Below are 27,421 nucleotides of genomic sequence, written 5' to 3'. Positions count from 1 at the left end.
CTGCCTGTGAGAGCCCGCGGTGAATTGGTCCAGCATCCCTGCGCAGGCAGCAGGGGAAAATGTAGATGTTAAAATATCATTTTGAAATATGTAATCGTGGAGGAGCGTTTTCGGCGTTGGCAGCGTGCGATGAGGGAAGGAAACTATGGCAGATCGGATTTTGTGTTGCGCCTCTGTGGAGCACGGACCGTTATATTGAGAGAAATAATGCGGAATATTTCCCCCTGTAGGTGTTAACGCAGAAAATACAAGATGAAGAAGCAATTCAATCGGATGCGACAGCTCGCCAACCAAACGGTGGGAAGGTAAGCAAACCCTTCCTGTGCGCTATTCTCGCCGGGCCAAGTCAAATTGAGGAGAACCCCCCTGCATGGCCCCAATTAGATGTGAATCACCTCTATGTAACTATGATTAATTTGAGATGTTATAAGGCTGAATATGTGCAATAGACAAGGGTTAGTGCAATCGTACTTATTCTAAGAAACAAAAGACCCCCCCATGTGCATGTCGGTGCTTAATGTCCATTGGAAGAGGCTACCGCATAGGCAGCGTGTAGGCGCATTGCCCCAGTGCAACCTGCCCACGGAAACACATTAAATATAGACCATCGCAGCACCACAGACCTGCACGGAGAGACGACCCACCCTCTCAAAGATAAGGCATCACCCCCTGGAGTATGACACACATGCAATTGTGAAGTTACGGTGTGATTTCATGTACCTCCTGTCACAGAACCTGTCGATAGGTGAACGTGATGCAGACGGATGCGGTGTGGGGCTGCGACGTGCAGGGAAATGGAAAAAAAAAAAGGCGCAATGTTTTCATTACGCAGTAATATCAGCTGTGAGGAAGGGAAGCACCTCCATAGGCGTGGGTTATCAAGTCCGTGCATTCCTGAAGGTCGCATTCTCCATCTGGCGTTTATCTAACATACTTTTATAGTGAGTCTAAAGGGATTATAGTCTAGTTTCGCCTTCACACGGGGATGTTTGATCATGCCACTGTTTCTGAAAACAGGTCCAATTGAGAGGTTTATGTGGGAGGATGTTCCCTCTCCTCTCCTCTTCTCTGCCCTGCACTTGCCCTGCATCTGGGTGGTTCTGAAATCCCTTCCCGCCTTCACACATAGATGCATTGTGACCTTTTGCACATGCAGGTCTTATTGGGTTTATCACTTTCTCCCACCCTGTTTGTTCACCCCACATGGAGGCAGAGCAGCTTGTGAATGTACACTGGACCAGAGGGTGTTCTCTGCTCCCGCATACCCATTAGGGCTGGGAGGTGTGGGTCATTATTATCACAAGGCTGTGTGAGAGTCATGCACTCCGATGGGAGGGGACACACCTTACAGGCTCTGTTTGTGCTATCGCTGTCAGTTGGTTCAGGCTGCTCCAGTCTTTTTATAATTACTTCTGTGTGACTCATTAGTGTGTGTGTGTGGGGGTTTGATTCTGGAAGTGTGTGTGTGTGGGCATGCGGGTTGTGGGCCTGTGAGCAGAGAAGGCTGTGTTTCCTTGTGTCTGTGTTTGTACACTCCCCACATTTAGTGCTGTTGTGAGTGTGATATTCCTCTCACACTCTGGTGTTTTCTGAAGCTGTCTGTCTTAGAGCAGCGACAGCTTACCTGCTGAGGTGGTCAGCCTGCTCCACAACACTGCTAATGGTATACCTACTGGGCTGCTCACAGCCAGGACTACTACTCCCAAACCCTCTGCTGAGCTATGGATCGGGGCAACAGGTCTGACCCTCTGGTGACCTTGAGCAGTGACACATATTGGTCCTGTCTTTCTGTTAGAGAGGGAAAGAATGGAATAGCTAACGCAAGTTTATTATCTGTAAATGAAGCCAGGCCACAGAAAGTTTTCTAACACTTGGTCCTGCACTTTATCCACTCGTGCTATAATTACACACAATCAAAGTACCAAAAGGTGCTTTGGAGGAATTTGCCCATTGAAAGTGTTTCAGGTTGTTAAGGAAATAACAGTCTGGGTGACCCTTAAAGGTCAGCATGTGGTCCTTTTTTATTACCATCTTGTTTGTTTTGTTTAAAAATGGTCAGTGTGTTCTGTATTAATAATTTGCGGGACTTGACTTTTGGATGCTTATTTCGTATCTGCGCCCGAAAGGTTGATAAAGTCTTTTGATAGTACCCCTTGCATTGGAAAAATGTGTGAGTGTGTGTGTGTGCATATATTACATAGTGACAGTGTGATCCATGTGTCCTTGCACACACATGCCTGGTTGTGTTAGTGCAGGATCAGCGGGGTCAGGGTCAGACAAATGTGTGTGTGGATTAATCATTCGACAAACATATTTTGTCGTGTTCTTCTACTCTTTCTGTCTTTACTTCACACAACACTTGAGCTCATTTCCTTTCCGCCGGTTTGCCGTGAGAGTTGAGTTACGAGGCTCCAGTAGGAATGTTACAGTGCAAAGATTATATTAATTCAATCAGCATATAAGGAAACAGTCTGTTCATTAACGATCTCACCAATCATAGTTACAGTCCTATTCATTGAGGCTTCAGATGATACTATTCTGCTATTCTGCTGACTCAAGCGTCACATCTTCCGAGTAGAATGGGGGTTACTTTGTGGTTTTTTGAGTATTTGACCTTCCTGAACCCCAGCAGTCTCAGTGGAGCCGCTAATACCGCTGACCAGTCCTCAGTCCTTTCAAAACAACTCAACAAATCCACATAAGAAGACTGTCCATGTTGGAAATTTTATGACTTTGATAAAAAATGATATGTGTGAGTGTTAAGGGTGTGTCTTCGTTAAGAGGTAACAAACACACTTTGTTTTACCAGTGGACCTTTAATCTATTCACCTCCCTCTGGCAAGTGTTTCTGTAATGGCGAGTCTCTCTGCATGGACATGACCGTGAGTCTTTCTTATGTGTGATATCTGACGGGGATTGAAGGTCTTCTTCAGTGGGGGGTTGGCGATCAGGTGGGCTGTGTCAGCATCTTTCTGGCTCGCTGAGGCTGCTGCTGTTGCCGCTGCTCGCCAGGGTGAGATCCATGTCATGTGATCGTCAACTTGACCAATCACCTCTGTGGAGCAGGACTTCATACTGGAGGATGTGCAGCCATGCATACTCTATAGCTGAAATAAATGTATTATGGCACAGTGGGAGGGACAAAAGGGTGTGACAGCCCTGAAGCCAGTCTTTGTGTGCATTTTGTTATCATATTGTTGTTGTGTTTTAACTATAACCATGGTTTTTCGGTAGTTTAGCCCTATATTTCAGTTCTAATAGAGGCCTTGCATGTTCTCCTTGTTGTAAAAATACATTTTTAGAAGTATTTGCGTTTGTCTTCAATATGCATTTTGATTTTCTATGCCCTCACACACACAACATAAGCCAGGAAAAGATAACTTTGCTTCAGCCAGCTCCCGCCCTCTCTTTCTCTTGACCTATTTCTCTATTCCCAACTCACAGTCCTATCTAGGTCTAGGACAGCCTGGTAAAACGATTCAATGGGACAAGTCTGCAAGTCTGTCAGTGAATCTCAATCTTTAAATTGAACTTTTTTTTGCCCTATTTATACTTGAAAAGGGCACGACTGTCTCTTGGGGATCATGCACCGATACCGACTCAGATGGCTGGATCGGATATCGGCGACAATGGAACTGATCTATTTAATTAAAGTCTATGTGTAAATATAATAAACTGGATTTTAAATTCCTGTTTAAATTTTAACCAATTTGTTGCTGCATTCATAAGGTTCACACTTGCTCTGCAATGCATGTTCCTTTTGAAGAGTTTTTGCCAAGTGGCTGGTGCACAATTAAATCTGCGTATTTATTTGTTACATTGTGTTTTACAAAGGTAGAAAAGCAACGTTTAAGTCAAGCCGGATGCTGCCTCATATATAAAAGAATGATCCTAGTACCAGGTTATTCATTAAACACTAGTATCTCATCAGTTGTCCGTATCAGGAGATACTCCAAACCCAGATAGAAAAATAAGTATATAGAACTGAAAAAGTGCATCCCTACTGTCGCTAGCCCTAACCTCCTGACCCCATCCACCCTGCATCAATCACCAATACCACCAGCTTAGTAAAAACATTCTTCCTGCTCATGCCTTTAGTCTTTAACTCACCACACGACGCACTTATCAGAAAATGGCAACCATTTGTGGCTGGCACATGAGTTGAAGATGCTTTCTCTCGCCCACATTGTCTCACTCACCCTCTTTCTCTCCCCCTTCTGTCTGACAATGTGACGCTCTCATAGATTTGTTTGTTTCCAAGGAAAGGATTTACACAAATGACACATAGAGTGAGGGAGAAGGACACAAGGCAAATATTAAGAATTGCGTCTGTGCATGTTTGTGTATACTTCCGTGAGAAGTTGGAATGTTGACGTGCATGCACCTTGAATACTCTGCATGAATACTGAATGTATCCCAAAAATAACATTCTGTTAGCATAAATTATAACAGCCGTGGCAGTTTTAACATTCAGCACAGCATTTGCACATGTGCACCTCACGGCAAGAATGTATGTTGCACTCTAAAGGAGCATAATAACTGACAGGTAACATGAGATGTAAGAGGCAACCCTGTTGAATGCCAATGCAGCATCTCCTCTGTCTCTCCTCCTCCTCTTTGTGGACTTGATTTGCCGATGTGGCCTTCGCATGCAAGATGACTCACTGCTCTTCTGGGTTCACTTTTGTAAAGTTTCTGGCTGATCACATTGTTAAAGCTTCATTGGAAAACACACTCTCAAAATTTTATTTAACAAATCAAGGCCCTTTCATGGCATAAGTTTTAATGTAGTTTTGAGGCATTAGTCATCAGCAATAAGGAATGCGTCATTACTTGTGTTCTAGCTTATGCATCTTTATTTGAAGCAAGAGCTCAGGGAGTGTCAGAGGTCCATGTCGATAACCCCCCAATAACCCCATCAGTGCCTCTCAGAGACAGCATACTACACGATAGAGTTAGTGATAAAGAGCCTTTGTCAAAGGACCATTTTGCTCATCAAAAGAGAGATGATGTAATATCGGATAGAAGCGCTGTTTCTCCCTCTCTGTGTCGCAGATTCAATCAAAAAAACTAACCTCTTAAAGAGCCCATGTCCTGTCAGTTCACTACAAATTCAGCACGAGTGTATGTTATGAGCACACATGTTGGAATCATAATAGCTTTGGGGATGTCTGCTTGTCGCCAACAGACTCTGATTTGCACTTTGATTTTCTTTTTGTCCCTATTGACCTGCTGCATATTACAAGTTGGTTCGATCACGACTGTGATGTGTTACGGGTGTCATCGTTGTAGGTCACTTGCTCATGATCTCATCTCCAACATGAAGGGACCTCAGGGCCAGACTGACGTGCAGCAACTCAGATGCGATTGAAGTTGCGAGGCATTCAAGAGTGAGACAAGGTCTGAGGATAATTTAGAAGGCTGCACATAGACACCGTAAACCCTGCTTTGACAAATTCTTTCTCAAATGATACTGTAAATTAACATAATACCACAATCCTCTTAAAGTGACATTGTCTTTGAAATAAAAAAGTATTATGGAAGTAAAAGGTAGCAATCTGTTTTCATAAAAAGATACATTTAGATAGATAGATAGATAGATAGATAGATAGATAGATAGATAGATAGATAGATAGATAGATAGATAGATAGATAGATAGATAGATACCAAGCAAAGTTAGTTACCAGTAAACAAAAAAAATAATAAGTCAGAAAAATACTCATTATATAGAATACAATAAAATAGCAAACCATAATTTCTCCTGGTGCCTTAGTTACTGTACATTCAATTAGCATGTTATTCATGTTAAACTAATATTACACGACACTAAGCGAGAACAGCTACATTAGAGTGGCATTGTTGTTAGAAATAACTAAGTTCTGCAAAGGAGGAGGGCGACTCCCTATCATCGTGCCCACTTCCTTCCATTCAGGAATGCCAATAGACTCAAAACAGGAAGCACTACTCCACTAATAACAATATCCTGTTTTGTTTACCTCTCATTCTCAGAGTTTATCATTTTTCATTCAAAATCTTAGTTGTAGACGATGATTCTTCATTGTCCTTTTTCCTGCGGAATTAATTTGCTTTGGTTGCTTAGAAACGCTCATTTGAAATAAGCTGTTTCATCACATTTGCTTGGCTTTGCGAACCCACATGTTACATGCAATGAGGGAGAATATTTATTTTTAGAACTAACTAAGGATGATGGCTTGTCACGTGAATGTCATCTACAACTCTACATGTATTGCCTCATTATATTGTTTATTTGATGCTCTCTACAGGACATTTTAAATCAAAGTTTAGATGCAGTGTGTGTGTATGTGTGTGTGTGCGTATGTGCACATACCCAGACAGAGGCCAGGTGTAAAAACACAGTTAAGTTATAGTGTGCTTCTTGTGGAGATTATTCACCATGAATAAAGTTATTAGAGATAACTCACTGCTTGTGTTTCCACTGAAACGTTGCTGAATGCTGCAGGCGCTCTCTCTCTCTTTCTCCCTCTCTCCTTCCTTCACTCCCTCTCTGGACATGTGTGTGCTTTGTGTGTGTGTGTGTGTGTGCAGGCTCGTGTGTGCACAGTCCTCTCACAGTTATTCTTGCATACTTAACAGAACCGTGACCTAGTTTGCTGGACAACTACAGTAAGTGGATTTTTCTGTTTTAGTAACCTTGTGTCCCATCAGCCCTCCGTCTTGTCGTTTGGGAGGAAACCGAGTGGGCATCCAGATGCGTCTGCCCGGCAAAGGTCTGAGGAAAGCAGTAAATGGAGAAATATTCAAAAGCTAATGGCAAAGAACACTGCAGTGTGTTTTTGTATGTGTGTCTGTGTGTTTATGGCTGACTGTGGATCTCATGCCATCACTCCAGGCCGCGTGGTGCCCTGCTGAGGCCCAGGGCCACCATTCTGCTCCACTACTCTCCCCTCGCAGCACAGGACCTCGCATCGAGGGCCCAGAGTTAGCATTTCTTCTGTTAGCCAGGCTAGCCGTGTGAGCAACCCAAAGCACGGCCACTTTCTCTCTGTTCGGACAAATCAGATGTGTTACGGCCAACAGTTGACTAGCAGCCAAGGCAACACACTCGAGGCCGTGGATGTTATTTTATTCACATGTTGATTATGTCAACATGGATTATTCATGCGTTCATAAACCATGCATGGTGCTAGGTTTCGGGGGGTCCAACATTAACATATCTCTCGATAGAAGACGTGTTTGTATGGAATGTGATGCTGATGTTTGGATGGACAACTGGGTATTTGGTGCACACATTTTTACTTCCGACTTTATGGAATTACAATGACTTGGGATGTCTAGGGTCACTGGGAAAACATACACAGTTAAATGACATGTGTTTTTGGCCATCTGTGAATACAAAACCCCAGATATTTCAGACCCTCCTTCTTCTTATCAGCACTTTGTTGATGTTGAGGTGAAGGAGTTATTCAAGTTTGAGACCATAATCTGCCTGTGTGAATATTATCTCAACTAATTAATCTTCCTCAAGTTGTCCATGCTTTGAATTCCGTATAGTTATTTTTTTTTTTTTGCTGTTTCAAAGAAAGCACAATCGTGTCAGCTTGTGCAATTACATTGCATGTGTTGGTGTGAAATATTATTATAAAATTCCACAGTTGACCTGTGTTAGTTGTGACTGTGTGTGTGTTTTAGTTGTGCATGTTTCTATTGAGTCATCAGCAGCTCCAGGTAAAGGAATGCCTGCGAAGTGGCAGATGGCTGGCATAACCCTGGCAAAGTCTTCCTCTCTCTCCATGAGCACACCGCCCACACGGCTGCCAACTCTCCCATGTGTTTACTTTCCTCCGATGGCTCATTCTGCACATTATTTGCTAAGAGGAATTTCACTCCTCACCTCAAAAACCTCCTGTGAGTTAACTTTACATGGGGTTGTGGAGCAACTCTAGTACACATTGTAATATATTCCAGCCTATGCATTCTTATTTTGTCTCTGTGCCTTCACAGGCAATTTAATTGAGTAGTTGTGTTTCTTACCCAACCTTTCGGTGTCCACTGTATTCACGAGTCATGCCTTCAAGAAAAGCACTCTCACACAAACCCTCCCAGGAGACAACCCCCCCCCTTACTATTGAAACTTTCATATGCAGCTGTCATATTCTTATGATTTAGTTTGTCAGAAGAGCTCCAGACAGCCACGCCCGAGAGTTTCACAGGTTGTCCACGGATCTCTGTCAAACATCGCTAACAGAGGATCTTCTCCAGATCCCTGTCACTGCTGAAGCTCCTTCTCTATCTCTGCTGTTGACCCTTGTTAGGGTACTTCAGCCGCCAGAGTTTCCCAAGGGATATCTCAGCCAGTCAGTGTGAGGGCCACATAGACAGTGACGAGCTCACCGCTGCATTGCAGACATTAGTACTACGCACTCAGTTTGGTATACATGTGACAGTCTTGCCCGCAAGGTCTTTTAATGGAACGTTGAGTTTCAGAGATCTGTGGCTGTTGGAATGTCGCAGCAAAAGAGAGCCACATTTTGGTGCAATGCTTGGGTTATTTTGGTCCCCCTTTATCATGTAATCAGCAATCTGCGATCACACTTATCCTTCCAAATCATGCCAGAAACTTCTCCCTCTACAACATTCTCTCTTTCACTCATAGACATGCACACACACACACACATTTACCTCAGTGAGCAGAGCAGTTTTCCATCTAAGGCCGATTCTGATAAGATCCATTGGTACATGGTTTGACCCAGTTCCCATGGTCCCATGCCCACGAGAGCCATGATTCTAATAAGTGTCATCATTAAAGCTCAGCTTTTTGTTGACTATGTACAGAATTACATGTCAACATTAAACAGACACACATCAGTCCATTTATTTTCTGCCATTTTTACATATATTTTCTTTATTTTTTTTCCTTCAACACAATTGGACTTGCTTTGAAGGAGCGATAAGGCATCCCACATGAGAAGAGGATTTTAGTTACGTGCTGTTCTGACGTTTATTTGGCTGACGATGAATAATAGAGGACATACCAAGGTCTTTTTCATTCTCTTGGTCAACAGTGAGATGATTTCAGATTTTGTTTTCTCACAAATGAGACAAAAAAAAAGCTATTATCCACTATTGGCATTGGCATGGTTGGTACACAATAGCAGGAAGAGGTCGGGCAGACAGGAAGGGGAAGTGCTGGGAGAAAGTGTGCACCACTGGGTGGCTGCTGGGGGTCAGCACGTCTAGTTTTGACACATTTTTAGGACGTCAGCTCCCTTGTTAGTCTGTAGCCCTTTTAGCGGGAAGTACATGTTATCCTCGACTCAGATAAGGTCGTCCTGATAGATCCTTGTTGCCTTATGTATGTGCTTAGTTGTTGTCCAAGTGTGTTTGAAGGAATTCTGAAAAACAACCAAAATAAATGTAGATATACCGACAATTTCCCGATTTAATCTTTTCTGGAAGGATTAATATTAGGCATTGAGCTCTGCTGGGAATCCTTGCACAAAAAGGGCTAAAGTCTCAAAATATAAGCTGTCTGAACTGAGCTGACACCATGTATTTATGATATCCAGTGGTCTGCTCTTTTCTGAGCTTATGGCTCTTTCAGTACTCCGGATGGGTAGTTTTATCTGCTTCAACGGTAGTGCCGCTCTGCCCTTTCCTTCACTCTTTGGCCAAGTCCCCAGTCTTCTGGATTCACAGTGGGATGTGATGCTCCTTAGTGGGAACTGGCATATTTGAATCAGTAGTTGTCCTGCTTGTTTTGCTCACGCTGGTGTTAGAATGCACCGGCAAGTTTACAGCATGACGAGTTTGCCTGATAATTAAAGCGTTCCTCTCACGGATTTTCTAAGATCATGACTGAGAGAGTCAGCCACTCAAGTGCATGTCCTCACATGCACACCTACACTTGCTCCAAACGGACAGGTGCATCCATGTGGCCCACCCATTTTGGAGCACTGCCACATTGATGATGTGCAAAAATTCAGTGATGGAGTCAACATCCAATGCAATACAGCTGGGACTTTGTTTCACAACTGTGAAACATTTTGGCAACGACACGCCAATATTTGGATAGAGTGCCTTAAATGTGTTAATAAAACGATTTTTGTTATGGAACATTTTCACACGTTATCCAGTTATAGCATTTCAAGAAGCAAGAAGGTGGAGGTGTGGGACAGAGGAGGGCGGGCTTTGTCTGTCATCCCTTGGAGCATGACCTCTCATAGCGATTTAATGTATTTCCTTTTTATTCTCCATGTTAATCAGTTATTGGCCAAAATGCCTAAATGGGGACATCGTTCCTGCGCCATTACTAAATTAACAATGTTGACATTGCAAGGGTCCAATGTTGATTTCCCACTTTGATCTTTCAATTCTAACTTGCCACAAAACAACTCTGCATTGAATGTAAGTGAGTAAAGCGACTGGATTCAAACAATTTGCAGACATTTGGAGATCTGTCATTAACAATATCTTTAAAGACTTTACATTATTTTGAGAAATTGGTGTTTTGTTTGTTCAAAAACCCAAGAATTGCAGACAATAATTATAATACATATGATAATGATAATGATAACTATAAAATACATAAATTAAAATTGTATGTTGTTGTTTCCCTGATTGATGTTGAGCAATATGGGAAACTACTTTCTAATTCTAACAAAAAGGCACTTATTTATTTGTATAATATCATATGTGTATGTTTTACAATGTATTTGTCTAGTGATAAAACCTCTGACTTCTTTCTTATCATTTAGTTATCTGTTCCTTTGTTTAATTATTTTGGGATTTTTAAGTAAAGTTAAGCCACCAACTAGTTTTTCTCCTGTTCTGACTTTGAGTCACCAGCTGCCACTGAAGTATCATAATAAAAACATTTTTAAAAGCCTATAACGATAACAGAAAGGTACTTCAGATGCCGGAGGAGCATGTTTTTGGCTCTGATCTTAATAGTACAAATAATCCTTAGTAGTCACATCACAGCTGTTTTGATGAGCGACTTGATAGAGGACATATGCAACTTAAACCACTGTGACATGTAGTCTTCCCTGGATGCCCTAACCCTTATACACTGTTGTCTTTACAGAGCAGAGAAAACAGAGGTGTTAAGCGAGGACCTTCTACAGGTGAGTCCTAGTGTAAAAGTGTGTGTGTGTGTGTGTGCGTGTGTGTGTGTGTGTGTGTGTGTGTGTGTGTGTGTGTGCGTGTGTGTGTGCGTGCGTGCGTGTGTGTGTGTGTGTGTGTGTTTAAGCAAGGAGGGAGGGCGATCACAACTCCTGCGAACACCAGGTGCTCAATGAAATGTTGGTCTCTTAGCAGTTAGTGCGGTCACTGTTCATGCAGTGTTGACATGAACAGGTGTAAATAATGTGTTTATGCTGCGTTTGACTATGATGGAGATCATTGGCTGCAATGGTTTTATCTGGTGGACGCTTAAAGCAAAGCAAGTCTCATCTCAGGTCGCATGTGTCTGTATGCAGAGTTCTCCAGTATGGAAGAGAAAGTCTGACACTGAACAGGTTTCATGGGCACTAAGGCTGGGCTTGCCACTCTTGATTATGCTCATGATTAAATATTCATGATATATTAATTAAGTTTATCAATTGTCTGACATAGTGAAAAACGCACATCACAACTTAAATTGTATATTTTAACTAAATTTGGCTTGAGGAGACTAACTTTTGTAGACTAACAATCTGTACCACAAATACAGTAGCAGGTGCTGATTGATGCTGTTGTATAGCAGATGAAAGATGGCTAACGGCATGTATTTAATTGGAACAGAACATAATGAAACAAAATCACATGATTGGGTGACGCTACTCTATGTTATTGGAGTGCTAAAAAAAAAACTAGTCAAGACTAGTTAAACTAGACCCACACCCTTCATGCAGCAACAAGTGTCAGGTGTCAGTTTAGCTTTGCGTCATTAGCTTCCATTCAAAATGCCTTGAAATGTGTTGTGTCCGTGCTATTACATGGGTGCATGTTTTGGTAAAGGTTTCTGATGTGTGTGTGTTTAGGTGGAGAAGCGTCTGGATCTGGTCAAGCAGGTGACACACAGCACTCACAAGAAGCTGACTGCCTGCCTGCAGGGTCAGCAGGGGACTGATATAGAGAAGAGATCTGTCAAGTCCCCTTCTGTGAGTACCTGTGTCCATCATCGTCTCAGACACCGAATACTGATGCAAACTGATCGGAAGTGTGATGATGCAACGTTATTCATAGGCTTGTATGATTCTCACAGACGCTCTCTTCATGTTATTTCTCTCTACTATCAGAAAAAACTACCGCTCACTATCTTGGCACAATGTATGGTAGAAGGAGCGGCAGTGTTGGGGGACGACTCTCTCCTCGGGTAAGTCACTGAAGTCCACAGGCCTTTGCTCTCACACTTCCCTGGAGTCATCTTTAATTATTGATCAGGCTATTGAATTATTCTCTGTCCTCATTACCCTTGTCTGCATTTTAATTGTATTTGATTGCTTCTGACTTTGTGTGATTTGTCTGTCACCAAACAGGAAGATGCTGCAGCTGTGTGGGGAGACAGAAGAGAAGTTGGCCCAGGAGCTTGTCCAATTTGAGTTCCAGATAGAGAGAGATGTGGTGGAGCCTCTCTATGTGCTCGCTGAGGTGAGCAATAAAGACATAGCACCTCCCTGACATGACTGACACCCTCTCACTGTTTTATTTCTGACTATTAAAGGATTACAAAGAGAACATGGTCCTTGTTTTCCTATAGAGTGCTGCACTTGTATTCCCTGAGCTGACTTTAATCATGCACAACAATTTTCTTTATAGGTGGACATTCCCAACATCCAAAAACAGAGGAAGCACTTAGCGAAACTTGTATTGGACATGGACTCTGCTAGAACAAGGTGACGTCCACATTTCAAAGCTAGGCTGCAACCTTCTCTTGTTCATTTATGTTTTTTTTTAAGTAAATGCTCAGGTTTGAAATGTTTGTGCAGGAACTAAGACATATCCAATGCAGCGGCCATTTGTTTTACCTTATAGATTTCATCAGTCGTCCAAGTCATCCAGTCACCCGAGCACGCTGCAGCCCGGCGCCAAGTCCGAGTCCCTTAGAGAAGAGATGGAGGAGGCAGCCAATCGGATGGAGATTTGTCGGGTGAGTCACCGATAAGAGCCACTCAGATCTTCCCTCCAGATCCTCTGCCCTCCATTTGATATAAAGCCCTTCTGCATGTATCAAATTCAAATTTACCAAATTGCCAGGATGATATTACAGTAGGTCTGGGTAATTTCTTATGGGATGGTTGCTCTCTACTTTCTGTTTCAGGATCAATTGTCAGCAGATATGTACAGTTTTGTGGCCAAAGAAATAGACTATGCAAATTACTTTCAGACAGTAAGTATATTTTGTCATCAAAGTTGCAATCCCAGTTCAAGCAACGATCTTTCTTTTCAAAAAGCAAATCAAATATGTATTTTTCATAAATTACAATAAACAATATTTTTCACAGATTACAATAAACATGGTAGAGTATTTAATAACAAAACAGCATTACATGATACACACTTGTCAAGGATTGTTGTTTTTTTTAATCTGTTCTCAATCTGTAGCTGATAGAAACGCAGGCAGAATATCACAGGAAGTCATTAGAGATCCTTCAAAATATCCTGCCCCAGATTAAAGCTCACCAAGGTGAGTCGTGTGTGTGTGTGTGTGTGTGTGTGTGTGTGTGTGTGTGTGTGTGTGTGTGTGTGTGTGTGTGTGTGTGTGTGTGTGCGTGCGTGCGTGTGTGTGTGAAAATCTGCTCCATTTCTGCACCTAAAGCAATATGATGATGAGAAGGAATGGAGTTAATAGCCCTGACATGTCACATAACAATCTCATTAGGCTATAATTATCCACCACCATACTTGTGCTACCGGCTAGTTAATGGGTGATGAACCAAACAGAGGGCTTAACGTCACGTGTTCCTCGTAAAATACTAGAAATAGAGACGTGCCACCAGGAAAACATGGAACTGGAATATAATCTTTGAGTTACAGTTTGGATTTATTTGATGACTGTTACCTCCAAACTTTATATTCAGTCATTGATCTGAAGTCGTTCAGGAGAAGATGCTGTGACGGTGCGTAGGTTTGTTTGTGTCTGAGTGTGCTTCAAGCTGCTGTCCTGTGTTGCAGAGGCGTGGGTAGAGAAGCCGTCGTTTGGCAAGTCTCTGGAGGATCACCTGAATATTAGTGGCAGAGAGATTGCCTTCCCCATCGAAGCATGTGTCACAATGCTGTTAGAGTGTGGCATGCAAGAGGAGGTAGAGGACACACACACAGACACGCCACTTAGGAATTGTAGGTGTGAGATAATATGCGTATGTTGTTCATCTTTAACCACACTTGAGTCGATGCCATGAAAGACACTGGTGGTTCAACTTAATCCTGATCGATCCAGTTTTTAGAAGATAACTTTGCCAGCACTCAAAAGTGTGTGCACCTTCACACACAATCATGCTATAAAATGTGTTTGACATCCCTAATTTACAGAAATGATGACCATCTCAAAGCATAGAGCTGCTGTTAGTTCCCATCTTCAGTTAATAGTTTAAACTCTATCCTTCATTGTCAGGCTGGAAAGACTTAAACTCAAATTAACTGAAGTTGGGAAGGAAAATAAGAGACAAGGAGCAATATATTTGCATCATAAAACATGGTTCTGAGATTGAGTTTATTCATGATCTTTACAATGTTTTTTTGTGGCAATTAGGTCAATTCAAAATTCACGGCATTTTTTATAAAATGGTTCTCAGTAATATACATTAGTATATACATTAATGTCAAAAACACCACACATTTTGCATCTGTTATTTAGCATTAACCAGTGTCAAGTGCACAGCTATAGAGGCTATTACTTCTGCACCGCATTATGTTAGATGTGATAATTACACACGATTATGTGTTCACTGGGTGTGGGGCTGCAGGGCCTCTTCAGAGTGGCTCCGTCAGCTTCCAAGCTGAAGAAGCTGAAAGCATCCCTGGACTGTGGAGTTTTGGATGTGCAGGAGTACTCCTCCGACCCACACGCCATCGCAGGTGAACTACACCCACACAAAAGCATTGTTCAAAGCCTTTTTCCATAACTACAACCGCTACACTGTCATTGTAAGTCATGAAAACTGTAAAAAAAAAAAAAAAAGAAACAGGCTCTGTAAAATACATATTTTATATATAGGTAATTATTTTTACTCAACATCTGCCAGTTTGTAATGTACAAGTGCAAATAAGTTTTCCGATTGGACCTGGTTGGTGGAAAATGTGGTTCTTCATCAGGCGAGCATAGTGCAGTCTTCATCAGCTCTGCCCTCAGTGCTCTTTTCCTGAAGGCTTTCTGTTCTGATATTGCAGTGCATTTCACACATTAGCATAAAATCTGTGTTGAGCGATATTAATCTGGCAGCTGCAGCTAGCTGCAAGGGCCTGCTGGAGGGGAGTGGAAATATGGGACATGGCCTCGCCAGTACTCTGAAGAGAGAAAACAAATCTCCTGTCCTGTTTTTCTCACCCAAAGGGGCTCTAAAATCATACCTCCGTGAGCTCCCCGAGCCACTGATGACCACTGAACTTTATGATGAATGGATTCAGGCCTCAAAGTGAGTTGCTGTTTTCTTTTTAAATGCATTTTCTTCAATAATGCCATTGGCCTTGATGAAAAACAAAAAAATTGTCCAAAGTCTTTATGGAGGGGGTCTCAACTGCCAAAATGAATAATGGTGACATTTATCAAGAAATGGAGCAACAAGCAAGCCCTAATGTTATTTGTTTTATTTCTCCAGCATGCCAGATATGGACAAGAGACTACAAGCATTATTAGCCGTGTGTGAAAAACTCCCCACAGATAACTTGAACAATCTCAGGTCAGTCGCTTTCTCCCATTTTCTGTCCCATCGTTTGCAGATACCGCGTTCTTATATTGCTCTCCTACTGTAGAAAGAAAAAAAGAAGGGCACTCGGAGAGATGTTGAGGCTCCATGAGTGAAAATGAATGTAGTGTCTCATCTACGTTCATGAAAACAGGGACAGTATTTTTTTGATATTTCTGCTGACAACCAAACCAAAAACATAACTTCGAAAGAGAACCAACCTGCACCCCCTACAGGCAGGAGAAATACCTGCAGCAGCAGGTTTCAAATGCAGATGCTTCTGAGATGTTTTACAGCTGTAGAAATCATTATTATAATTCTTTGTAGAAGATGATATCAACATGTCTTAATCTGCTGCTGCTATTACTTTACTTACAGTAGGTGGTACAGGTTGGGATTTTACCATGACAGTACATCTATAATGATAATGTGTTAAAATAATGAGAATTCGATGTAAATCCCACAGATATCTAACCAAATTCTTAGCCAAGCTAAGTGACTACCAAGACTCAAACAAGATGACACCTGGTAACATGGCGATTGTTCTCGGCCCAAACTTGCTTTGGACACACACTGAACCGTATGTATTTTTTTGTTCTATCCTAATTAAACTTATCACATACGAATCATATTGCAGTCCAAGTCTTTCTTTTCTTTCCAGGAACATGACAGAGATGATGACCACCCTGTCCCTACAGATTGTTGGCATCATTGAGCCCATTATCCAGCATGCTGACTGGTTCTTCCCTGGAGGTGGGGATCACATACTATGTATGTAATATTGTAGTCAGGCTGAGCGACCATATCCATTTTATTGATCTTCAATAAATTGTATAATGGGGTTTTATATAAAACTGGCAATACATATAGTAGGGTATGCCCCACAATTTTGCCAGTTTTGATCAAAATAATCTATCAAAGCTACTTTTGCTCAGCCTTATAATCACGATGAAACCTTGTAATTGTTCTTCTTCATGGTTGTCAATTTACATAAAAGTTCAAAAGAAAAACAACCACAACAAAATACACCATGAAGCCATAATGCACACCAGCTGCAACACAACAAACACATACATGAAGCATAAAAAAATGTTCATGGGTGCTTTTACACATCATGGTGTCAAGCACGATAGGTTCAAAGATGCAGCATCAAGTAACACCGAACGTCTCAAGTATAGTGTGGAGTTACAATCAGATGTGGACCAGCAGTGTTCTAGTTTAAGTCCTGTTCAGATACTGTTACTCTGTGGAGTAAAATGCAATAAAGCTAGCTATTTTTATAAATAAGAATTACATTATATACCATTACAACACTGTATTTGATACAAGGAAACCAGTTTATCTAAGTAGATACTGTAACTCCTGTCCTTAAAAGTGGTAGAGTCCCAACAGACCCACACAAACACACACAAACGCCACTGAGAGCATCAGCATGCAGAACCATCATTATACTGTATGATGACGGTGTGTCTGCTCCTCCCCCAGAGATTGAATTCAACTTGACAGGCAGCTACGGCAGCCCGATCCACACCAACCACAACTCCAACTACAGCTCTATGCCCTCCCCGGACATGGACCAATCGGATCGCAAGCAGCAGCACGACCAGAGCCGACGCCCACTGAGCGTCGCCACTGACAACATGATGCTGGAGTTTTACAAGAAGGATGGGTATGATGCCGAGTGCATCCTTCTGCTGCCCACATCTCACTTTCTCACTCTCTTTTCTCTCTCGTTCCACCCACGCCTCCTCTCAGGCATCTGATATTTAATAATTATTATATCTGAGTGCATCCACATTAGAATACATAAAATGCATTAAAGTTGGCAGGTCCTGTAACCTAAAGTTTTGCTCTGAAACCTTCGCACATACGACTCCTCTTATCAGGAATATTTAGGGGAAGATAACCCTCTCATTTGAATATATGCCTTGGCATTGTCTCTATGGCAACGGGTCTCTAATGAAGGTCTGCTACCTCTTTTTTTTCCTCTGTGAAAATATTTCTCCAGTGTTATCTTCCCATCCTCCCACATCCAGCTCCTCCTTCGCAGTCTGGCTAGCACGTCACCTGGCCTGAGTCATTCATCCAGCTGGTGGAAAATCACTGGCAGAATTAGATGCCTTTACCAAAATACCCCCAATAAAACTAAGGAAAACGCACTCTTATAAACAGTGATTTAAATCTCCTGCATCCCATAATCAGCAACTACCTATAGGCGGGAGATGGAACATAGCTTTTATCTGTTTAGAGTAATAGCAGTGTACGATAAAGCCTCTGATGGTGGGTTTGTCTTTCAGATCAAACAGGTTTAATTAGAAAAAACAGTCTTTATTTGCCGCTCAGTAGATATGTGCACCTCCTGAAGGTCTCTTCTGCTCCCCCTGCCCCTGTGGATCTCATCTCCATCATATTCAGAGTACTGAGTTGTTAAGTCTGTTGTGAACCAAGTCTGCATTCTGACCTCATATCCCCTTTGCCTCTCTTCCCCTTACTAACGCAGCATTAGGAAGATACAAAGGTACTGTATCGTGCCCTTTTCCCCCACTTCTTTCCTTACCACGCCCACTCACCTCTCTCTTCATCAACGTAAATGATTATCGATATGTGTCTGTCTCCAGTATGGGCGTCCGGGTTATGGATACCTCCTGGGTGTCTCGTAAGGGTTCAGCCACGCTGACGCGCAAGACCTCCTCCACGCCTCCGGGCATGCAAGGCCCCGGCTCTCCCGCGGACACGCTGATCCCAGAGCAGCCCTTAGAATTCGCCACCTCTCCGTCCACGACACCGCCACCTGGAGAACGGGTCTGGTGAGTCACAGTGGACGTGCTGTCCCCCTCTTCCTCACGCATCCTCTCCTGTTCATTTTTGTTGTCATCACCGTCATCATCATCAACTTTCTCAGCTCTGTGTGATCAAGATCATTGGCTGTTATAATCATACTATTATTTTGCAACTCTCCGTGTCTCGTTCTGTTATTATTATGGTTTGTCACACTCACATTTTTCAGTTCTCCCTCGTTGTTTGTCAGGTTCACGCCTGTCATTGTGGGCAAACATTTTCCAAAGGATAATGATATTTTTATAGTCTAATTCTGAAGGGATGAAGTTAAAATGCTGTTTGGAAGTTTTGTTTCTTTACATGGCACTCAGCTTCAATCTGCAAGTCCTTTGCGAGCATGCTAATATTTCCAATATCCCATTGTTGTGGCTTGGCTTTCTTAGCTTTGGTCGTGAATTCTTTCCTTTTCTTTTTGACACTCTCTGACATTTTTTGGTATGATTATTGTAGTTAAACACATGAATAATCACCTCGTGGTCGCTGCCTCTGCCTGTGTGGCAGACAATAGATAATATGGCTTCTGGCTTGGCTGGCTTTCCCCTCCTCTCCTGTGGCTCTTTCAGCCAATGAAAGGGTTTTGTGTCTGTTTCACTGTCCTGGGCTGACTGCAGGACCTGCAACGCAAACAAGTCATAAACTGAAGGATACGGGGCGGATAGGGTTTCCATATGCAGCAGAGAGGAGATTCATCAGCTCAGCTTGATAATATTGTAGACTTCAGACCAGCACTTTGGCTCCAGAGACAGATCCTCACAGCTCCATGCAGTGTGCAGACACAAGGTGATCACAGAGGAAGTCCTACACACTGTATTCTTTTCCTTTGGCGACAAAACTTTCTTTTCCTTTGCTTTTTCTTTGTGCTTGTCTTTGTATTTGCACTAAGCTGACTGTGTGCTAAGCTTGGTGCCCACCGCCCACCCTAAAATGCAATTTTTTTTCTATTTTTTCTTCTGCTTTTGGCTACGGACCAACTAACACACTAACACCCTAATCATCAAAACAGCTTATCCTATATCGCTCCGATGCGTCTCCCTGTTCAGTCACTAGAGCTGTTTTTTGTGCTGTCTATTCTCTTAATATCTACAGCTCTGACAACGTGTCGCCCAATCGGCCGGACACCTCTCATGCCCACCCACCCCCAGGGGAGGACCGGCCACCCCCTCCTTACCCCATCTCCTCGTGCCACACTGCCCCCCACCTCTTCTACCCCAAACCCCCACCCTGCGCTCGCCCCGTGGCACCGGGTCCAGAGTCCCAGCCCCCCGCCTCTCCCCCGCCCCCACTGCGCTGGTCTGGCTTCACTCCCCCAGCCCCACCCCCTACCTCCTCCTCTTCCTCCTCCTCCTCGTCACTCGACATCAATTCGAACCCCAAGCCCAGCTGTCTGCATTTCCCCAAGCACAGCCCGCCTGGTGACATGTCGCATGCTCCCCCACCAGACACTAGTGCTTCTCCGCTCTACATCAAAACCTCCTTGGTACTAGCCCGCCATGACCAGGCCCTTGGCAACCCCCCTAGCCTCCCTTCGTCCGCGCCCCCACCCCCGCCGTGGGCTGCCTGTCCATGTGCCCGAGAGAGAGGACCCCCCAGGCTGACTAGGTAAATACAACACACCCACGGCCACGATGGATGCCTCACCGAGTGGCATCTGTATCTCTCCTCTCCTCCAGCTCGCTGGCTCATATTTGCTTTTTGCTTTTTTTTTTTCTCCTCCCCCTTTCAAATTACATCCCTCAGATTCTGTAACATTCAAGTTGTCCAGGGATGCCTCTCATGGGTGTTGCCTAGCAACAAAGGATGTTACTGGCTTATATAGCGCTCAGTTTCATGCTGGTGTTGAGTAGACGATAAATACATGGACAATGCTGGATATGGCGATCAAAAAGCATATGAATGTATTTATTCTACAGCAGCATTTTTTTTTCTTCTAACCAGCAAAAAGGAAAACATTTTTAAAAATGTCAAGGTTAGTGGTTTAGAGCCGTGTTTGCAATTATGTCCAGTTGAGCGACATTATTGAATATCTTCATGCAGTTTATGCATCTTCCAGCTTGACCAAAAGTGCAGAGTTTGTATGGAGTGACTGTGTGTTTCCTGACTCATGTCTGTGGTGTTACTACCACACTGGACAGTGTGAATCATTTCAGCAAATAAGAGCAGCAATAAGAACAAGCACGCCTGATGCTGCGCCCCCTCTTTTCCCATTCAGATGGATTATTTTGGGGGAAAGACTCCTCAAAGGGACCACAGTTAATAACATGTCATGTCCTCAAACATGTGACTACCGTACTGCAGTAGCGGTGCTCTTTGTGGGAGTTGGATCGTTTTTCAACCATACCTGTCCATATTATTGAGCACATTGCACACATACAGATACACTTACATCTTATAGGGAGAAGACACTTTCATGTGACTTGTGATTTGTTGCAGGATACAAATATGCACATCTTGTTGAGCTGAGTGGCGTTTTTTTGTCAATAAATCAAGTGTGAAATATTTTGAGTCCAGTTGAGCTCCCAGTTGGACTGTAGTTGAGTCTCTCAACATCAATATATTATTTAATATTTTTTATAGATCATTATCTGTAATATCTATGGAGAAGAAAAGGGTTGATCCAATTTACTGTTGTTATGAAAAACATGCCTGGAAGCTTTTATTTACTTAATTTTTATTTCAATTGTCTGAAATGTGTGTTTTATTATTACATCATTATATATATATTAATATAACAGTAACGGTGAAATATTAATCAAGTCTGAGTGACACTGCAATAGCATCTAACTTTTTTGAGGAAAAAAGAAAATCCCTGATTAGTCGATGACCATCAACCAAAAAGACTAAATCTTTGCAAAATGCAACAACACTCATCCTTTCATCTGTGTTGTAGTTGTATGGCCCTATGTGCTGATGTGCACCATTTGTGTCTAAAACTGTTAATCAACAGGTGTTTAAAAAGGTGTGGAACCACTTACCTTCATGTAGCCTTGTTTGACTTAAGATCTGGATTTAAGAAAACATAGTTTTCTTGGTAACACTGAACTTACACATGGTGTAATGTTCACAAATGATGATGACGATGATGATGGTAATGATGATGGTGGTGGTGGTGGTAGTGGTTGTTGTGGCACTGAGGTAATGTACGTGAGATACTGTTCACAAACCTCTTGAGTCTGCTGCTGTTCACACACTAATGTTTGTCTGTCTTTTTCAGTTCATTGAAGAGCAAAGAGCTCTCACCTGTAATTGGACACAAAGGCATCCAGGTTGCAGGTCCAACTGTCCCCCCCAGCTGTAGTCCGCAGAGCAGTAGCCACTCCCTCCACTCTACAGAGCACAGTCCACACACCCTGCGCAAAGGTCAGCACATCTCTCAATCTAAGCTGTCTCTCTTCAGTTGAAGTGAATGCATTTTCATTTTTAACACTAATGTGACTGCATTGTATGTTTCCAGGTTCCAAGAAGTTGGCCCCTGTGCCTCCCAAGGTCCCTTACAGCCAGTCTTGCGGGATGTCCGACCAGTCCACAGGTCAGCCGTCACCGGTCAGCCTGTCCCCCACACCTCCTAGCACCCCCTCCCCTTATGGACTGGCCTGCCCTCCGGGGCAAGTGCCCCCATCCTCCCCTGGGCAGACCCCATTGGGGGCGCCCCACTCCCTTTCGTCCCCACCCTCCCTGACCGGAACGCTCACCAAGTCGCGGCCCGCCCCTAAGCCCAGGCAGAGACCCAGCCTGCCCCCTCCTCAGCCGCCCACAGCCCCCCTGGGGTTCACTGGCCCGGCCCCAGTTCCCCAGCCCCTGGAGCAGGGCCTCCTGGATGGACTGTCTCCCGGGGAGAGCATGTCTACAGGTAAACATCAGCCCTTGGCAACAACACCCCCTCCGCCACCACAGGTGGGGCTGCAGCGGCCCTCTCTCAGACTCGCTGTGGCTCTGTCCAATGGAGACGGTGGACGAGTGTAGGACTCTGTAGGACTTGTCACTGTAGATAAAAAGAGATACCTTTCCCCTTTATTGACTGTTTCCAAACAAATGTCCCAAACGAATGTCTGACTTAATAAAAGTTGCCTTTTAGACACAGATGCCTGAGAATTATGTAAATATTAGCATTTTTGTGCTACCGTAGTGAGCAAGTCTCCTTGACCTATGTATTCATTGCTTGTGTTATGTGATGATGTTTCTGGGTAATGTGTGGAAACATCAGAGAAGCATAGCTCGTCCTGCTTGTATGGAAGTTGCCATTAGATTCATCATGTGCTCTCTGTTTATCTGTGTTACCCAGACCCCCACTCGGCAGAGGTAGGTCAGAGGCTTGCACACCAGTCCTGTCTCTCTCTCTGCATAGCAGACATGGAAACCTAGCCAGACAAACCCCACATTATAGCTACAGTATGATGTCTGATGATGAGGTGTTCTGTCATTATATACCTATCATTCTGTCACTTTGCAATATTTATCATTCTCTTGTCCCCCCCTGCTACGATTGTGTACCTTGCAGCTGTGTGAGGCCAGGGATTCAGTGTGGGCTAAATGTGAGGGGGACTTTTAGGGTAAGCCAGACCGTCCCCGCCCCATGCGCTCCATCTCACTGCCTGGCCTCGTGCTGTGGCTGCCTCTGGGGTCTCCTGTAGCCTGCCTCAACCGAACAGACCTGTAGTGCTCAATCAGAAAATGTTAATTTCCTCTTAACAGGTTGGCATTATTGACTCTTTGCATGGTGTTGTACTTCAACCGATAATGCATGGCTTAAGGACTTCCCAGAGTGCACCACACTGCGCTCACATTGCAGACGCCGTCGCTTACAAAGGTCCATCTTAAAGCCCCCTCTTTTTCGTTCCGCCAGCCCTACGCCAGCAAACATCCCTCTTTAACGCTCCTGCCACCGGTATCGGGGGGGGCACAGGTAACCCCCTTATCCCCCTTTGGCAGGTTCATTGCTTTTTATAACCTCTGCTCCCTTTTACTACACTGCCACGCTCCATCTCATTTCTACACAGGAGTAGTCGTCAGTCTCTGCTTTCAGTAAATGCAGCAGCACAGTAGGATATATTTAGAGCAAATACTGTATCCGTTCCTCATGAGATCGATGCCATCGTTACTTCAAGCCCACTTGGTGTCTTGGTGCCATTTTTCCACAGAGTCCCACACACATCATGTTGCCTCTGTGTTGGTTTACCTGGCCATTGTTGTAAACGTGTACAGTAAGGTGTCATTGTGCAGTCATTTTGACCTGTTATTGTATTTTATCTGAGTAAATGTCTGTTGTTGTTGTCTCAAAAGACACAAGAAAGCTGTGACATACCACACTAGTCTTTTGTTCAGGTGTAACTAGCAACACACTGAAAATATACCTGTGTAAAATGTGATGCACAAATATTCTACTGATTATTTAAACCAGGACAGACATCATATGCCACTTCCCATGAGTTCAGACTCAAAAAGATTAATATTATTTCTGCTCTCTTCCGTTTTTTACACCTCATTATCATCATCATATGCCCTCTTCTCCTCCTCCTTCTCCTCCTCCTCTTGCTCATTATCACCATTTCCACCATTCTGCTCATCATACTCGCCTCTCCCACCATGCTCACCATTAGATATCTTCAATTATGAAATCCCCTCCATCAATGTCAATCTGGACAGCCTCATCGATGAGTTCAGCGGTGTCCCTTGCAGGAGGTCCGTGGCAGTGACAGACTCTCCAGAGGGGGACGCTGTGCCTGAGGAGGAGCCACAGAGCACCACTCTATGACCTATGACCCTAAGGCATCACAGCTTACCAGCACCCCTGTGGCTGTACATACTCTTAACTGTCGCCACCAAGGCCTGATGGAAACACCAATTGGCCTCACCAATGCCCACCTGAAACCAGAACTCGAACACATCTGCTACAGGCTGCAAAGAAACTAATCTCTTACAATTGCTCGCTAGTACGTAAATGTGACGACAAACTAAACACCAAAATGCCATAGTTGAGGAACAGTTGCCTTTAGGAGGAAAGACTGGAATATAAATGAGTATTACATTGAGATGTTTTGATTTATTTGTTGTTTTTTTTGCTTTGCTTTTGTTCATCTTTGTTGTTTGATGGAGTGTTCTGTATTTCTGTGGGTTTTCCAATTTATTTTTGCCTTATTGGAACATGCAATCAAATTGCAATATGATATTCACAAGTTGTGCAACTTTTGGTAAGGGAAACTCAGAGCCTGACATAGTTCGGAGCAAAGCCCATCCTCAGGGTGAACCAGAGAGACAGAGAGTAGTCTTGTTATATTACTCACAGGGTATTCAAGCTTTGTGCACATTAGGAAAATGCTGAACCGTAGAGACAGGTTTTGCATGCAGGATGAAACGTTTAATGCAGTTTACTTCTTATTGTCACTCCCGGTCTTTACTTCCGCTCTTCTATCACACATTACAACTGTAGTTCTTTATCTGACATTTACCTTCATACAGGTAAGCTCACTTTAACTCACTTTATACCAGCACAGTATGAGAAGAATGTTACTGTAAATTAAATCTTTTGTGACAAAAGCACCACGATGTGTTTGCATGACAAGCCAATATGAGCAGACTGCTTCGGATCAAGGGCCTCGGAATGACAGTTTTATTTTGTGTGAGTGTTTCTGTTGTTGTTGTTGTTGTCCTTGAGTACATTTAGACCACCCATTCGCTGTTACAGCTTGATGAGAATGGATGGATGACTACACTGCCTTTAGGTTCGTATGATTCTCTCTCTTAACTTTGTTTCAAGTGCTTCAGGTTCAGTGACCTTTGACCCCTAGTGTAAATACAAAGACTGTACAGAAATTGATGTATATAAAACTGAGAGGAAAAGTATATGTAAAATGCATATCTTGAATATATATATATAATAATAATATATGTGCTGATATTTATCATGTGTAGAAAATGTAATGATTAAAAATGTGCTGTTATTTTTGTCCCTGCACACAATGAACAGGTTTACTGTAGATTCATAGTGTTTGACTTTAACACCAGGTAACAATGGTGCTGCAGCAGAAACGCAGAAGCTTATTTCTGCTAGAAATCAATTGTGCTTTTTCTAATTCCTGAGCTTTGACTTTAAACATGCTCGAGCACTAATGAGTTGCACACCAATGCCCTTTTTTTTTTTCTTCTTTTCCTTTTTAATCAGTTATTTAATAGATTTCTGTGTAAATAATTGGATTGCGTTTAGCACACTATGTTTAATTAATTCATAATGAGGATAATTGTAATCCTAAACCTATACTGTGGGACTAACTAAAAATATATGCTCATTCAATTAGAAAGGTAAATGTGTGTAGTTAATTTCGGCACACCTGTGGCATCAGCTGCAACAATTTGAAATGATTGTGTCCTTCCTTGTGTTTTCTCATCACAGACAATTAATCAGAGCTAGTTAAAGTTCATCAGATAACAGATGCTGCAGTGTCACTTTTTTAATTCCATAAAAAATATTTTAGGACTATAATTTTGTCAATTAAAGTGCAATTACAGTGTTAACTGATCCACCTCAATCCAAAAAAAGTGGTCAAAGTCACCCTTCCCAAGCCTACAGAAAAAAAGCCATTCATTTTATTGCAAAGCAATTAATTTATTCTGTTTGTTTTATGTGTGAGTTTCTTCTGACACAATGAATTCTAGATTTCTCCAAAAGTGATCAATGGTATGCCTCAGTGTGTGTTCTCTATGAAGATTTTGGTGACGTTGATAATTATATTGATAGTCGTGGTGATTATATGACAACAATTGCAAGTGCCCTCACTCTGGTCGTTATTTTGGAACTATAGGCATAATTAATGTGTACTATAGGTTTTATTTTCTGTGCTGGATCCATACATTTAAACAAGGAGGCAGAGGTATTTCTCTCTGTGTGCAGACTGAATGTGACTCACTCATTTCCAACAATAGGCTATCTGATTTTGTAATAACTAATAGGCAAATGAGAGCTTGTATTTGGATGAAGGTTAGTTAGAGCCTGTTGGCATGTATTGTTATAAGTGCAGTGCAGTATTACTGTAATGCTTTGTGCATCATAACTTGAAATTACAGCCACCCAAAAGCATGCATTCATATTCATTCTAGGTATGATTGTTATGCTTCTGAAAAGAATAAAACACCTGTACCCTCCCCCAAAACACAAGTCATAATTTCACATCTAATTTCTGCCATTAAATTTGATGGTGATTTTCCAGAGCATGACAGAAACCACCTTTTTTTCACCAAATGGTACACTGTTACATAGTTTTATCAAGCGTTTTAATTACTGTAAACCTCCATTTCCTACTTCACCTCACCATCAAGTTGATCTAAAGTAAAGCTCAGTTTGTTTACATTTTGTGGGATGAGGGGAGGGGGTGGGGTTAAATGAGCAAAAAAAAGGAAAATCTGAAAAAGTGTCATGCATGCGCTTAGATAGTCTTTTGATAATCCATGTTTTGTGTCAATCACTGTCTTTTTAGGGATTGTAAAAGGGGGGAAATGTGGAGATGGAGAATGTGGATCACAATATATGGTCCTTTGTGGGGTTTTGAGCAATACAGTAGAGGAGTGGATGTTGCCTGTGGATGTACTGCCTCCTTCTGCTTTCACTAAGTGTACAAACAAAACCTGCCGCTTGTCGAGCCCACCATGTTCACCCCTTCCTTCTCTGCTTAGCATATTAAATGGAACACAGTGTGTACTGTGAAGCCTACCTGCAATCCTTACAGAA

The 27,421-nt window shown here is 42.7% G+C and overlaps 1 protein-coding gene across 4 annotated transcripts; it reads left to right on the top strand.

Moving 5' to 3' along the window:
* Positions 1–27,421, top strand: arhgap44a (Rho GTPase activating protein 44a). 4 transcript variants are annotated; one of them, XM_068578218.1, is made up of 23 exons: positions 1–305; positions 11,067–11,106; positions 12,004–12,123; positions 12,262–12,338; positions 12,502–12,613; positions 12,782–12,858; positions 12,998–13,112; positions 13,284–13,352; positions 13,568–13,649; positions 14,138–14,265; positions 14,929–15,040; positions 15,516–15,597; positions 15,781–15,861; positions 16,334–16,447; positions 16,529–16,620; positions 17,353–17,536; positions 18,368–18,385; positions 18,486–18,674; positions 19,792–20,304; positions 21,917–22,062; positions 22,157–22,552; positions 23,201–23,252; positions 24,300–24,388. In XM_068578218.1, exons 1-22 carry the CDS (start codon positions 253–255, stop codon positions 23,206–23,208), a joined length of 2,808 nt encoding a protein of 935 aa, XP_068434319.1. In that variant the 5' UTR covers positions 1–252; the 3' UTR covers positions 23,209–23,252; positions 24,300–24,388. The 4 variants fall into 4 exon arrangements, with proteins under 4 accessions (XP_068434319.1, XP_068434321.1, XP_068434318.1 ...); XM_068578220.1 differs by lacking the exon at positions 23,201–23,252 and having other exon boundaries at positions 22,157–22,231; positions 24,300–27,421; XM_068578217.1 differs by lacking the exon at positions 23,201–23,252 and having other exon boundaries at positions 24,300–27,421.

This window comes from Clinocottus analis, unplaced genomic scaffold, assembly GCF_023055335.1.
Source record: "Clinocottus analis isolate CAN_PGR_092001 unplaced genomic scaffold, fCliAna1.0.p SCAF_16, whole genome shotgun sequence".
In the NCBI taxonomy this organism is placed as follows: domain Eukaryota; kingdom Metazoa; phylum Chordata; class Actinopteri; order Perciformes; family Cottidae; genus Clinocottus; species Clinocottus analis.
Note: the sequence above shows the minus strand (reverse complement) of the source record. Positions and strands in the feature narration are given on the sequence as shown.

Bases quoted from the DNA above. Each gene is read 5' to 3' on its own strand.
- arhgap44a (XM_068578217.1), top strand. From the start codon at position 253: ATGAAGAAGCAATTCAATCGGATGCGACAGCTCGCCAACCAAACGGTG. The intron at 13,113-13,283 runs GTGAGTCACCGA...TTTCTGTTTCAG, and splicing joins ATCGGATGGAGATTTGTCGG to GATCAATTGTCAGCAGATAT. The intron at 15,041-15,515 runs GTGAACTACACC...TCTCACCCAAAG, and splicing joins CGACCCACACGCCATCGCAG to GGGCTCTAAAATCATACCTC.